General features: G+C 28.0%; 1 protein-coding gene across 1 annotated transcript in view; it reads left to right on the top strand.

The window, feature by feature from the left end:
- Positions 1–2,839: 2,839 nt before the first annotated feature.
- The window catches only part of LOC123290438 (homeobox protein HMX3), a 33,836-nt gene continuing 19,668 nt past the window's right edge, over positions 2,840–17,007 (top strand). The window contains exon 1 of the mRNA XM_044870613.1: positions 2,840–3,402. Within this exon, the coding sequence (XP_044726548.1) occupies positions 2,840–3,402 (563 nt within the window). The remainder of the gene's footprint in view (positions 3,403–17,007) is intronic.

Here is a 17,007-nt window from a genome sequence, read left to right as displayed (position 1 = left end):
TCCTTAACGGTAAGAGATAGAATAACTTAAAAATGCTTCAAAATTGTCAAGGGCAATATAGAGGACAGTCGCCTGTGTCCATGACTTTCACGTATAATTATTGGTAAACTATAAGCGTAATTTCTTTCGATTAATTGCAATAATGACATATTTTAAGGCGTATTTCCTTCGAAAGCTAACAAAAATTGTTAGTTTCTTTATGAGGATCAATTTTTCAATTAAAAGTGTAATTCTATCTCCTACTGTTTGGGATCTAAATTACCTATTAAAGAAACCCGAAGAACTAGGTTTCATCTGATTGTAGAACATGATGTTTCCCATCTCAAACTTTGTTTCGTTCAAGTTTTTTTTTTGATTGGTTGCCTAAAAAAGGAGATATTTAAGTGTATAGATTAAAATGGTGCACCCTGTATTAATATATATAATATATATATATATTTTTTTGAATATAATAAAAATACAAAAATAAATTTTTATAAAAATAACATCATATTATATTATTACACAAAATACAATTACAAATAACAGATAAATATCTATCAATATTTATCTGTAATATATCTAGATATATCTATATACATGTATAAAATATTATACCACAAAACACATAGTTAGTTAGTTAATAAAAAAAAAGCTATGATGATGCTCCACCAAATCAAACCAAACTAAATTGTATACAAGCCAATAAAATAATTCGTAGGCGATAATAATGTTGTTAGCTAGCTGCTATTTTTGTATATATAGGTGTATCTCTATTCTCTACCATGGCTATAAATTTTATTGTCAATAATATAGTCATTATATTACTAGCAACATTATTGTGCCTTTTTTTTTATTTTACCCAAAACAATAAATAAAACAAACTAAAAATCTGCCCTGGTTAGGACACCGTACCAAAATTAACGCATTCGTCAAACCATACACAGTAAAAAGAAGTGAAAATAAACTATAAACTGAGTTAATTATTGAAATTCCCGACATATAGAAATTGTTAAATATCATAGTTCAAAAAGATTTATGTAGAATAAAATTTTTTTTTGATCCCTTTCATATTATGAATTTGACAGGAAATTTGTACTAATGGACTAACTATTTGAAAATACCAACAAATTTTCAATCTTCCATCTTGTACAGTTTTGGAGAAACACAATAATTGACCTTATTTGTGTCATTAACGGTAAAACTGTAAAATATGGATGGCACTGCTGTAGCAAAATAGTAAGTTTTAGGAGAAATACTCAAAGTAACAAGAATAAGATAGACATTTTTGAGCCAATGGGTATGGGTATGGGTATGGAGGTTAGCGGGCCATGCTCGAGCATCGGGCCTCGAAGCAATGGTTCAGAGCACCTAGCCAAATAGACCCTTGTACTCTCCGCTACGCTTCATCAGTGGCTATTATAACCAACTGATGTACTGAAACCTAGGATTGGCCTGGCGCTGAGTTACCTAATTTCTTCTGGTTCGACTATGGCCGTACCAAACCATTTCCTGTATGAGCGCCGTAACAGAGAAAGTGGATCGATGTTTCTTCTGTATTTTCTCCGCATCTGTCACACGCGGGAGATTGTCTTTTTCCAATCTGATGTTGGAACTTGTTCAGGCTATCATGCCCTGTGAGTAACTCTATGGCGACTCTAATATCAGCTCTGTTTAGTTTCTAGATCTCCTCGGCTCTGTTACCGAGCGTTTTTTAGGCGTGCTCCCGATGTAAAAAAAAAAAAAAAGTTGAATTCGTAGATAAGCAACATAGGTCCAGGTCTTGTAAGCTGAGAAAGGACAAAAGTAAAAAAAATAAAAACTGTCCCTTAAAAGAATAAACATCTTTTGTTTGAAACATTTTTACGTAAACATCACTGTTTATCCGTGAGGGCACAAATTAGGACAAAGCTTCAGTGTTCATTTTTTACCTTCAACTAGTGGTCTTGTAAAACATTCTCGCAAAAACAATAAACAAATAATTGATGATTGAAAAGCCGCCATAATTGTCTTGAATTTTTAAACTCTCCCAATTTATAAAGAAAAATGTCAATGTCTCGACTCGAAGTCATCAAAAGTTCATTCTTATAACTAATAAGTATGTTAAAGACTATTTAGAACATTTCCGAAAAATTGTAGCCATGAACCCTCTCATTTTCCAAAATAAATAACTTCATTTATCATTTAAAATATATACACATATATTTATTATTGATATACACATATTATCCATGAATGGGTGATAATTTGTACCATAAATATCGCACATATCGATACATATATCTATCTCTAAAACACAGATATATCTATAAACACAGATATACATATAATATCTATAAAGTTTTGAGTTGAAAGCAATAAAATATTTGCAAAATCAAATTTCCCTATTGTTATCTCACTTTAGAGAGTGTATCATAATAATTATATTATCACAAATAATATTTATTAAGGGTATAAACATCCCTCTATAACTATATACACACAAAAACACCACCAAACAGAGATAGATATACAATATAGATACATGTGTCTCTCTATATTCACCACCATATACAGAGAGGAGGGTTGATTTTATTTACAGAGGACACACCTACAAAACTAGATAGAACTTCCCCTAAAATACAGACACAAGGCTTTTATGAGATATCAGATAATATTATTCTAACGTTGATCGTTTAAACTACCCAAACGTTTTTACTCGCAAAACGAGAGAAATATCGTTTTTTTTTGTTTCGAGTCCGTCGTTTAAAAAATTACACACAATCTCGAAAAAATAATTTTTACGTGTGGAAATGTGGTATCAGTGTAAAAAGTGAGGTTTAAAAAATTGAGTTTAGTTTTTTTGTTTTTTAATCGTAAAATGAGTGTTTCACCAGCACGAAGTACCGATTCAAGGGATATTGAAGTAAATGTTGTATCTAGTCCAGAATCATCAACAAATCCAAGTCGTTCCGGTACACCAGAACCAAATAATTATTCCAGAATGGTTAATCATACAATTCCAGCTGGAATTACTTGCTATCCAATCATAAAAACTAATAGTGTTGTGAATGATTTTTTAATTAACAATAATAGTGATAATGAGAAAATGTCGAAGGATAATAATTCGAAGGAGAATAGTTCATCACCGAAAATACATCATCATGGTGTTGTTAGTCCGAAATTAAATAATACAAATAATAATACATCGACGTCTACATCGTCCACGGGGTACACGTCGTTTTCTATATCTAGTATATTAAGTCGACAAGAACCGTCGGCGGCGACAAAACGAAATTGTTCGTCGAATAATAATAACGTTAATGGACAAACAAATAATAATAATAGTAATAATAATAATAATAGTGTATTAGAGGCAGCGGCTTTAACGGCAGCCGCATCGTTAACACCTTGCACAGCGGCTGACAGTGCTATGTTATCCAGGTAAGATTTATTTGTTAAATAAGTTCATTAGTAAATTCGTGTTAAGTATAATAAAGATTTTTTGAAGTGTTTTTTTTTGTGTGTCTAATACAGAGAATTTTTATGATATTGATGGACGAATTTTTTGTATTTTTTAATTAACTAAGATCTGCAAGAATTTGTAACTATTAAGTGTGATGCAATTCCAGTTTTCTCTGTTTGAAAGTCTGTAAATTAAAATGCAGCTCAACGTTCAAATTATTCACTTGTACTACATGAAGTAACAAGAACTGTGTACAGATTTAATGGTCAAAGAGGCCCTTTCAATGGCACCCCTATTCTATGGCATCTGATGTTATGGCCAATTTAATTGTACTAGGGAGTGAACATCTCACATCATTGAGCAAAAGTTCGAAGAAACTGTAAGCATTGGAGATGGGATAAGGCGTGTGTATCATCATAGCGTGAGTTCAGCCGAGAATACACCGTTAGATTTCTTCTTGCGGGGTTTTCTTAAGAATCGCGTCTATACCAACAAACCTGCAATGTCGGAACACCTTAAAGCAAACATTCGCCAAATTATAGCGAAAATAATCCCCCAAAATTTATGAAAAATCATAGAAAATTATCTCTTTGATGCCAGACATCATTTTAAAATTAGGAACGTCAAACTTGATCAACCTTTCAGTTGTTATTATGGTAAATTTATAAGTTACCTGTGCGACAAAAATGTTTCAAAAAAAGCTGTCATTCAGCCCTTGATATTTATTAAGCGACAGTTTAATAGATTGAACAAAATTGTTTGTTCCTGTTGAAGAACTAGGAATTGAATAGCGAATTTTAGCGAATAGCGCTAGTTTTTTGACTGATTTATCGTGTTGACATAAGCAGATTAAAAAACAAATAGGCGAGATCATTCCTTCTTCTGTCCATACGGTTTGAAAAATAAGTTATTGCGGTAACCGATTTTGGCCGTCGGTATTTTATTTAGTAATGATCTTCTTCGTTTTAAGAAAGCTTTCTATAATTTCATTACCATTAGAATTTTGTTGATTCTGGCTTAAATTGGCTTAATTGAGATAACTTTTTCAATTTCCAGAAAACATAATTAATAGGCCGAAATCTGTTTAGTATCTTTATGTTTTTGAAGCTTGTAAAACGTGGTTAATAGTTTTGCAATCCAAATCTACGATCCAAAAATCCATCCAAACCTAAATATTGAAAAATTTGTTACAAATTGTGTGTGATTTCTCAATTACCTGTTGCTGAATAATAAAAAACTGAAAATAACGATTTTTTTTTAAAATATAACCGAATCTTATGCAGACTAAATATATCTGACTTGAATATTTAACGAAGTCTTTCTAGTTTTAAAATCTCACCTGTTTTACGATTTAAAAGATAGTTTATTTTTTTGAAGTTTTGAACATAAAAAATAATATATTTCTTTTTTAAAAATAAATTAGACAATTTTTTATTCATTTTCGAAAATTATACTTTTCAGTTAAAACGAATAAAGTTAATTAAGTTTATTATTTCATTAGTATGGGGAGAATATTTTTCGCAAAAAACTTAATATAGTTTGCACAAACTTGAAACAAAAAAAAATTCGCTCTATGAAAATCATAAATTTTTATCTAATTTGAAAAATTAATTTCTTTCCAAAACGATACCAATCTCAAATTTGTGTCAATCGTTGCTTATTATTTGCTGAAAAGATGGCCCAAATCGTAGAAAAATCACTTAATAATTTATTACCTACGGGATGCGCCTTTCGTATGAAAAGCACATTCCTGGGCTTCCATGATTTGCAAATTCCATAGTCATCCGGAAATGTATTGTTTTTCCTAAGAAATTCACAAACTGATATTCCCAATGCCTGGTATTTATCTTAGTACCTCTTGGATGAAAAAACGTATTATATAGTGCTATAGGCAGTTAAGAACGTTCCCAAAAAATCACGGAGTCCTTAAGGAGTAAAATTTTTATATTTGAGATGTTAAACTTTGCGTTTTTAATATATTCTTTATTGAAGTGTTTTTAAAGATATGTTTATGTAACAAGGCTAATTTTCTTAAGATTTATTTGTGAAAACTAATATTCATTAGTTAAAAGCATGACAAATATTTTTCTATAAAGAAAATGACATCAAACGGCACTGTTTTTTCCAGAAAATACATTTAAAGTGATGCAATGAATAGCATTTGTGTGTTTTTTTTTTTCTATAAGTGATTTTCTCTAAATCCTTAGGCATCAATATTTCACTATGGTTTGCATTGAAAAATTTTACACTTAATTTTCGACTAATTATCCCAACTTGTAACAGAATTCACTCTCAATTATTACTCAAACCTCTATGTTTTACAACCTCTTATCTGTATATAGAGGATTTTAAAGTGTCAAAAATAAATATATCAAACTAAAAAGAAATTTTTTTTTTTCAAAAACATGAAACATTTATTATGTTGAATCAATGTTTTTTGATAAAACTATATTAACATCTGCTGATCATTAATTAAAAACAATCTTTAATTAAAAGAACGAATTAAAAATTATCATCAACAAAACAATATACAAAGAAATAACGATGGCTTAAGTAATGCTTATATCATCATCGTTAATTCATAGTTATAAGGACCTTGATAGGAAATGAAATCTTACAAAATTAATCTTTTAAAGAAATCTTGCAAAATAAATCAATAATTTATAAGTCTGTATATCGTTAATTACATATAAAAACCATTGAATATTTCGTAATTTATAATAAATCGATTTTATACACCAAATGAGTGTTTTAAACAGGAACAGTTCCAAAGAACCGCATTAGAAAGTCAGAGGAAAAAAAAGGAGTAAAATTATAAAACAGGACTCAAGACCTCCTAAAGGTTAATCGGACTCGGACTTGAAATCTCATACTAGTTGCTTAACGATCGGATCTTTCTCATAAAAAACCTCTGTTTTTGATGATTGTCACCACTAATAACTGTAAAACTTAAAAAAATTCATACTAGCTGCTTTAGGAATGGATTTTTCTCAAAAAGAACTCCTGCCTTTGCACGTGATTTTTAGGAAAATTTATGTCTACATTGTTTTCTTTGGTGCCTTTTTGTTGAATATCTTTGCTTCTATTGATTGAATTGAGAATAATTGGAAGTTAGCAAGAAAGTTGAAAATATGAGGCAACTGTGGTTTTCTTGAGGTTTTGAAATTATTTATGTTCAAGGTTCGATAGAAAGCAAAATCGGTGCAAAAAATTTAATTCTGTTTTTAATTCGCCTCAATCCGATCAATAAAAGCAGAGATATTTAAGAAAATGTCACCACAAGAGAAACAATGTAGAGATAAATTATCTCAAAACCGTGCGGATCGTTCCGGATCCAAAAAACTTCTTTTCTCTGTTTAAAATAAACCTATTGAAATGAAATTTATCTTCTCCCAAAATTTTTCGAATTTTTTTGAATCTGGTGGATTTATCCTACTATTAAACAAAATTTAATCACAATTCAAAGAATATAGTTATGTAGAGACATAAACCCTAACCAGAAATATCCTTTTGATCTGAAAGGGAGCTAGAGATAATATTGAAGCCCAAATATTACAAAAACTTTTCATTTCCAGATTTTAAGTCGATGTGTTTCTTTTCGAACTATTTTCTTAAAAAGGAGGCTAACTTCTTTAAACCCCAAACTAAAAAAAAGGCTGTTTAAAAGTTTGACCGCTATGTGTGTCTGTGTGTTTGTCTGTCTATGGCATCATAGCGCCTAAACGGTCGAACCGAATCGATTGAGAACATTTTATAACAAAGTTTCCAAAAATCGGTCTGCAAGGAATAAATCGCATTTGTCTAGGGTTTTTTAATTTTTGTAAATTTCACTTGTTAATACAAGTAAAAATATTAAAATAACAAATGCGATAAAAATGTCACAAATTACAGGAAAAACAGGAAAAAAACATTTTATTTACATAAATTAAACAGATATAAAAACATAAATGAAAATGATGAAATTTAATTATTTAAATGTTTTTAAATTTAATTAATATTCATCTTATTAATAATAATAAACAAACAAAAGAAAATACGAGAAAGCTCATTCAGTGAAAGCTTTAAAGTTGATGGTGTGGCTTTTCTTATTTATGTATTACATGACAAAAAACAAGATGTTGACACGACACACAACAAACCAGAATCAGAAAAAGGGGAATAAGAATAATATATATAAATGTTATTATTATTATTATTACTATGCCTGGCACTGTGTGCGATCGTGACGTGCGACTTCCTGGTGGATGACAAATAATAAAGTAAAAAAGATAACAACATTACGATGGATGATGCTTTACACAACTCATCATCATTTACTGTGATTTAGGAGAGATTTCATAAATGTTTATAAAGTTTAAATGTAATATAATATATTTATACAGAAAGTGTATTGAAAAATGAAGGTAGAATAGTTCTGATAACATGCATGATGAATTCGCATAATCATTCTATGGATACGTTTTGGAAATATATTCGCTCCGTGCGTGAGTTTCGTTTCCATGGTAACGATACACTACTTTAATTATAGAATTGTATGGATGCATATATAATTGTATGGATTGCATTTAAGACTTACATTGAAAATTTAAGATTATTGTCTCACAAATTTAAATAAATAATTATGATAATTTACATTTGAAAAATAATATTTGTGCAATTTGATTTCTTATTTTCACAATAATTTTTAATGCATTAAGTTTAATTAATTCGTGTTTTACAATAATTTTAATTTGACATTTCTATAACATTAACATGTAAAGAACTGCAAATTAGTAATAACAGCCCCTTTTAACGCCAAAATTTTTCACTGGAAGCGCTGGCATCGATTTTATTGTCCCTACCATGACTACCCACACAACGAATAGGTAACTATCAAATTCCCGCCCACTTAGCTGAGCAATTTCAACTCTAAATAGAAAGATTACCGTGTTATAGTCGTTACTTTTCTTGAACTCACTAACCTCATGATACCCGCTGATAGATAATGTATCTTTCTATAGGTAAAATAATTTCACACTGACATGGAATTATTGTTAGTAGCTTAAATATTATAAAGTACCAAAAAAAAAAGATCAACAATGATTGTCCCACAGGAAAACATACTATCGGAATAAAATTCTATGTGTTAATCCAGGTTATTAACTATCTGTATTCCAAATTTCATCCAAATCCGTTTGGTAGTTTTTGCAAGAAATCAAGAATATCACGAAAAACAAATTAATATGCACTAAAAAGTAAAAAAATAACGATAATATAATGTAGTTAAAATTATTGTTATTTTTGGAGTCGATGTCAGCCAAGCTAATGTAGCAAACTGTTCTATCAGAGTTGTTTCCTTGGCTGACACCGACTCCAAAAAGAACAATAATTTTAACTACATTATATTATCGTTATTTTTTTACTTTTTAGTGGATATTAATTTGTTTTGGAAAAGTTTATCTTTTGAAGTCGGTTTTCTTTTTGTTAAAAGTTTTATTTATATAAGCGATTCTCTCTAAATCTTTAGGCATCAATATTTTAAAAATCATGATATATATCGAAAAATTTTACTTTTAATTTTCGTCGAATTTTCTCAAGTTCTACTAGAATCCATTCTCAAAATTTGAAATGTAAGTCTCAAATATTTTCATACACTCATTTTTTTGGGTCCTTAATGGATCCTCCTAGATAATAATTTAAATACCTAAAATTTTGATTAGATAATATTTAAATCTTAGACAAATCAGAATATAAACATTTCTGACTGATACCTTATTATTTAACTTGATATAATAAAACCGGAGAAAGCTAATAAGCTGCAAATAAGATGAAATGTTAGCACATAAGTAAGGTATTACCTAAATACAAAGATATATATTTACATACCAAAAGGAAACACGAAAGATATTTAAATATCTCTACACAGATACAGAACAGAATAATTTAGTGAGATATAATGGTATATATATATATTTTATGCTTTTCAGTTTGCCTGCGGTATTTTCATTTCACTTGTAAGATTTCACTTGTCAAAACCACACCATCAAACCTATAACAACCACCAAAAGTAGTCGGCTTCCCAAATGATATACATATCCAACGGCTATAAGTACTCTAAACGCCATCGAAATCATCCCAACGTCGTATTTCGGTGTCATTCATCAGCTTCTTATATCCATGTTTATAACACTCTACGATCTCTATGGATAATAAATATCTTATTATAATAATACAAAGAGTTTGCAAAATAATTTAGGTGGATTGTTAATAAAAAACAAAAACTGTATGCGATATCAATATGGTTTATTTTTAATTCCTTCAACACTCGCATCAACCGTTCGATAATCTTATGTCCGTGATGAATGATTTGCTAACGCGTTCTGCGTATGAGTAATATATTTCGTTCATTAAATATTCTTTAAGTTTGTAAATAATAACCTCTACATAATTTTATTTAAATTTATATTTTAATGCATTGGCTTATTAAAAATAGTTTGATTACGTTATTATTGAATAATGTTTGAGAGTGAAAATATTAGAGCAGAGAAATAATCTTAATACATAGTTAAATTTATTTTAACCAATTTCACCATATTTCCATCACAAGGTTTTCTTTTAATTTACGCAGTACGACTTATAATATTATACTAACGAGCGGGCCAAAAAAAATTTTTTAGCTTATACTTTTACTCTTGTGATGAGAGAAATTCTCACAATTTTTTAAGAACTTGAAAGAAATATATTTTTAAAAACTGTGGATCGGTTGAAATAAATCTGAAAAATTAATAATTCATATCATAAACACATCATTTGAAAAATTTAAGCTTATTTTTTGTTTTAAATTGACCGGGAGCAAAATGCGTCGAGTGCTGATAATTAAAACTGACTTCATGTAAATGCAAGCCTCTTAGCGGTAACAACAAGCAACTTTTTCTATGAAGTAATGGATCTGCTTGAACCCAAAAATTAACATATTATATGTTAAAAACCTCAGGATTAATTTCTTAACCTCTCTGCGAAAAATTCCGTTGTTCATGAATCTTAACTATTTACATGAAATTATTTTTGAATAAAAATGCCCTGATACAATATGTAAAAGTTAAAAGATTCCTATTAGTATCTTATACCGTTTTGTTTTAATTATCATTTAAAAATGTATACCTTTGCTGCTTTTGTGCTTTATGCTTTTACATTTGAACGTAAGGTACGAGACTTGATTTAAAAAAAGTAGTAGTTTTTTACTTTTTAATCTTGAACAGGTTAAAATTCCAATTTTTAATTATTAATTTCATGAAAAATAGCCTTCTTCAGATTTTTTTAAACTAATAACATTCTAAAATTCAGATGTTTATCTATGTACATTGCTTTAATGCCCGATCAACCTTACACATTTACGCAAAGAATGTTTCTAAGACCGGTATAGAATTATTCTGTGTTACTTTAATCTATTTTACTAATTCACCTTAAAAGTGCTAGAATATTCAAATTACATAATTGTCCTATTTACAGCTTACAATTTTTTAACTAATTTAATAATTGTGATAAAAAAAAATTAAAATAAATTATTTATATTGAAACCTTAATAAATAAACCTATTTAAACACCTATAGATACTCAAATTACAACTTTAATACTCTGATAATGACTTTATTTATTTTTAAAAAAGAAGTATAAAATAAATAATTATTTAAATTTATTCATAATTAATATAATACTCTACGCATACTTTTATTAAATTAATATTATGTAATAAAAATAGTTTAAAAATATATTTAATATAATCTTATCAAAAATAATGTTAAAATCATATTAAAAAATATATTTCAATAAATAAATTAAGATTATATTACCTATATTTATTTTATAAAAAAATATTTAGATACAAAAATTATTATTTTTTAAATCCTGTTAAAACTAGTAGGTAATACTCACGTTGTAACGATTCAACGATTCGCTTTCAACTATAGACTTCTAACATCTGAACCAAACGATTTTCGAAAAAAATGATTAAATAAAAAAACCAAAGGAGTCGAGATATAATTCGAATAATTAAAACAAAAACCTTTTTTTTTCATTATACCATGTATATATGAAATATACATAGTATATTAAGTTTAGTCCCAAGTTTGTAACGCTTAAAAATAATGATGCTAGGAAAAAAATTTTGTCGTAGGTGTTCATAAAATCACCTAATTAGTCCATTTCCACGATAACTCAAAAACGAAAAAAGATATCGAGCTTAAATTTTTACAGCGTATTCAGGACGTAAAAAGTGAGGTCAAGTTCGTAAATAAGTATCATAGGTCAATTGGGTCTTGGGTCCGTAGGACCCATCTTGTAAACCGTTAGAGAGAACAGAAGTTTAAATGTAAAAAATGTTCCTTATCAAAAATTAAACAACTTTTGTTTGAAACATTTTTTCGTAAACATCACTGTTTACCCGTGAGGGCGCCAATTAAGCGAAAATTTTATAATATGTACTATACCTGATTATCAATTTTATTACTTGATTATCAGTTATGTATGTGTCACATGTTTGTATGTGTAATGTGATAAAGAAATCAACACTGACTATGCATGGTATTTCAACAATCAACTCAGTCAATTGTTTGTTTTCACTTGTTTTCATTTCAGTATGAAGTATCTAATATAATTTAAAAAATTTATTTTCTACTTTTTCGATTATAGATATAAAAATCATTTACGTATATTAAAATCACATTAATTGATTCGTTAAATATTAAAATTTTTATGAAAAGTGAAAATTGATTGTTTTAGATAAAACAATGTAATTTTCCACACTTTATTTACAGCTCACAATAAAATTAGAATATAATAAATTCATACATAAATCGTTTTAAATCATAATAAAATCATTTTTCAATTTATTTTAACTAACAAATACTCATCAATACACACAATAATACTGATTGATTGTTAAATATATACTAGAGCGTGTGTGGTTTTAATATTATTGGTGTTAATGGAAATATAGAAATTTGATTCTTTGCGTTCATCGTTTATTGATAAACCATTATTTTATAATTCTATGTATATTCTAAACTAAAGATTAATCAATTAATTTAATTAGTTCTACGTAAATAAATTATTAAATATATACAGGGAACTGATTATATTGTAATTCAAAGTTAATTCAATTAAATATATAGAGACAAAACACAATTAGTTTTGGTTATAGGAAAGGGATTCTGTGAATTTTTGATAAAAACTGTGCTGTTTTTTATTCGATAAACTTCGATAGATTTTGATAGTCGTAAAAGGTTTCAGGGGTAAAAGGTGGTAGGGGTAAAATAGACTGTTCTATTAGGGTATTACATATAAAGAAAAATGAAAAAAATCGCTCGTATTTTGCTAAAATCTCATGGAATGTGTTTCATAGGTGTCAAGTATCATTGGTAACACATGAATTAGTGGCACAAATGTTTCTATTTGTTAATATATTCAAATTTAATTCAATCGAACGGTTAATGTTAAAGTTGACTTGACAAAATAAATAAATAGGCAACTTGAATTACGTATACGTTATACATGTATAATAGTTTTCGATTATTTGACAAACAGTTAACATTTACGTCATACAAGTTGCCTAATTACCAATTATTTAAGTAGACTTCAACATTAATCGTTTCATTGAATTAAAAAATTATTGTTTGTTATCAAATAGAAACATTTGCGCCACTAACTCATGCGTTACTAATGATATTTGACACCTAAAAAACACATTCCATGAGGTTTTAGCAAAACGCGAACGGTTTCTTCCGTTTTTCGTTATTAGACAATTTTTGTAACGTCTTTTACTGTACTTGGTCGGGTAAAAATATAAACTTTATATGCGATATGTTTGCTAAAAATTTAATAATTATGAAAAAACTGCCCGAAAATAAACTATCGATGAACCTTAGTTGTTAAATAGACAAGCTTTGAATCAAATCACAGACAAAAACAATTTCTTTTAAATTCTTTTTGTATATGATTACAACACTTTTGACATAAACATTTCTTCATACACAAAATACAATATTTTTAAGTAAAACAATGGATATTTTAAAATGTTCTTTTTTTGTCTTTCCCCCACTTCTATCCCCTCTCTACTCGTATTGTTATTCCCTAAGATATAGTTTGTTGCTCAATTCATTAAAGTTATATAGTTGATTTGTTGTTATATACCATTTTATGATGATTATTAAAGCTCTTTTCGTTGAATTTTAAGTGTAGGTATAATAAATAACATGCAACTTATGAAATGAAAAGCTATACACAGCTTTAAACAAAAGCACATACACATAAATAAAATACATCGCTTTAGAAGTAAATGTACAGTTAGCTTAAAACCAAAAACAGAAATTTTCTCAATGACTCATCACTTATATCACTGTTTGTAATTGGAAGTTCTAAAACGTATAACTTTTCAAAATGATTTTTCGTGTCCTTTTAGCAATATAAATTATAATTTTCAAAGAATTTTGCCGTTGCCAAGACTCGCCTTATATTTTTTAAATAATTAAAAAATAAAACTATTATTTTTTTGTTTTTGTTTACTTTTAATCATGTATACGATATTTAGCAAATACCTGATAGCATCACCTATATAAATCACTTTAATGTGGCTCCATTTTTAATATAATTAACATAATTTATTTTCAATTTGTCAGGCAGAAATTCGGTTGCTTTACAAGCGCACATCCTACGTTAATTAACGCACCCACTCGCAGATGCTATCAAACAATGAATTATCCAAAATTCAGTCGTCTCAAAATAAACACTCGGAAAAGTAACCAGCTCATTTGACAGTACCCGTGGCTAAAAAGAAAAACAAGCTAGATGAGTCATATAAAATATCTATTGTAATTTAATTTCTTTTTATTTATAGGCAATTTTACTACAAATATGATATACACATTACATAATGAACAAAATAAAATCTCTATATTATTTCTTTAGCCTGTTTTTTTCCAAGCGCGGCACATTTTTAAACTGTGAGTTTATTTTTCACCATTAGTCAACAGGGTTAAACAGTAAAATGAATAGTAAATCATGGAATTTGATAAAGAAATAAGGAAGATATCGCGCGGACAAGCTAGTAAAGAAATAATGTGTAAGATTTTAGAACTATACCGGAAATTAATTGTAAACTGAAATTGGTAAATGGATAGCTTGCATATATAAATGAAAGAATATTCATCTAAAACTAAATTACATTTAAGGAACTTTTTAAAATTAATAATTCAATTTTATTGTTAATTACTAATCAAAAACAGCTCGTTTCTATGGAAAATTACGTTATAATATATTGAAAACAAGTTTAGAAACAAACCATTTATCATTGTGCATATGTTATTTCATCATTTCTCTCCGCAGTGGCGTTGCTAGAACGATGTGTTGACGTCACTAACGTTTGGATTTATAGTTTAGAAAAAGCATTAAATTTTCTTAGCAATTATGATGAATCATCGGCAAAAAATCCTTGCCTACAACTAAATTAACTTTTTGTGTTCAGTGAATGAAGAATGAGTTTAAGGATGTATGAGCATGGTAGTGGGGGCACAAATTTAAAAATTGATATTTTCAATTTTGATGATAAATTTATATTATTACTTGACGATATAAGACGAAAAGTAAGAATAAAATTTTTCGATATTTGGCTTAATTTTCAAATTATCAAAAATTGAAAATTTTGTTTAATTATTTAGCTTTCGATATTTCGAAAACCAAGACACATATCGAAAAATTTTATTCTTATTTTTCGTCTACATTCATGAAGTTATAACAAAATTCATCATCAAAGTTGAAAATAAGATAAAAATAATTTCAACCCTTAATCTACCCTGCTCTTACATCCCTTATATGGACGGAGACACTTAGTTTTTTTCTTTTCTAATTCATTGCGAATATGTTTACTTTCTATTAAAAAGTTTTTTTTAAATTTGTTTTCATTCATTCCAAATGAAAATTATCAAAAACTTCCAAAATATGTCGTTTTTTGAGATTCCTCCATAAGAGCCAATGTATTTTATATCGATTTTTAATGACTTTTTTCTTAAAAATTTGCACGGATACCTAAGCTGAAATTTTAACCACATATTCTTTAAGTAAAAGACTACCTACAAACAAATTTTAAGCCTTTAAATCAAACATTGTTGTCATGCTCATACATCCTTAAGTGTATATTAGTATATAGGTATAGGTATGATAATGTGAAATGATGATCGTTTCTCGTTACGTTATATAATAGATAGATATACGTTATACGTTATAATAAAACGTTAAGTTAACGTTAACTCTCATCATTGCATCATCATCATCATATCCTTGTTATAGTCTAATAATAATAGTTGACATGAGAATAAAAGCAATAGAGATGCATCATGCAATGTATGTATGATGTCTGTAGATAGTGAGCAAACAATGAGCAAAATAGTTCACTTTAAAATATAAAGTGGTAGGCAAAGTGTTCCAATTAAAATTGGAACTCATTTTTATTGAGTAATACAAAAATTTCATTAAAAAAATACTTTTAAGGAGATATGCAAGGATTTAATAATACTAGGGATTTCAATATAACTTTATAACTACATTTTTTGATTTACAAAGTTTCCAAAAATTCCTGGGTCATCGAGCTTTTTATTATTATTTTATCGTTCAAAGTGGGCAGAAAAAATGATGAATCATATAGGTTATCGTTTTCAATTGGATATTTCTATATCAAAGAATCTAGAGAGTGTGATAAAAAAATATCTAAAATATTTAGACAATCTTGTAGTTTACAATAATACCATAAAAATATAAGGTTGTCGATTATATCAAAACTAAATTTTAATTTAATTATGAGTTCATCGAGCATCCATCAGTTGATCAACAGAGACGACTATAGTTAGAGTATTGATGATGGAAGAGCGATATCTATATTATCAAATTTATAAGCAACATTTGCACACAATATATTATATATTTTTGTAGTTGCGTGATATTGTAAAGCTAAAAATAACTAATTACTTGACTACAAAGTATGAATTTGGTTTATATGTATGTACCCTGCAATAAACCAAATCTTTTTTACAATACTGTAGGTTTACAATCAACATAACGGATCAAATCTAAGAATTTAAAATCATATACGCGATTTAAGAGTGATCCTAATATTTTAAGATTCTTTGTTGATATAAAAATAGCAAATTTCGGAAATTTATTTGGTACATTGCATACATTTGAGACAGGTACGTTCAGAACGCGACATAGACTGGTTCGACATAGACTATTGTCTAAATCTATTGTTTGATTTATATAGAATGTTTGTTTGTTAATCGTGGAAGCTCTTGTGTTTGGAATAAATATTGCTGTCTCATATTCTTGGAATAATACCTACACTATACTTATATAGAGATACTATATTATTTGAAGAGCTGTAGCTTGCTATAGAACTCTACGCTCGTCGCTGCCTGCAACAACATCAATTTAAATCGAAAATAATAGTTTGTTGTTTTATTATAAATGGAAAGGAAAAAAACACTTTAGAATTGAATAGTTTTGTGCAAAAAAACTAGGAAAAAATTTTATTTTTTTTATTGTGTATATGTGTGTATATA

This window comes from Chrysoperla carnea, chromosome 1 (genome assembly GCF_905475395.1).
Source record: "Chrysoperla carnea chromosome 1, inChrCarn1.1, whole genome shotgun sequence".
Classification (NCBI taxonomy): domain Eukaryota; kingdom Metazoa; phylum Arthropoda; class Insecta; order Neuroptera; family Chrysopidae; genus Chrysoperla; species Chrysoperla carnea.
The sequence above is the reverse complement of the archived record's forward strand: the minus strand, read 5'-3'. Positions and strand labels throughout refer to the sequence as shown.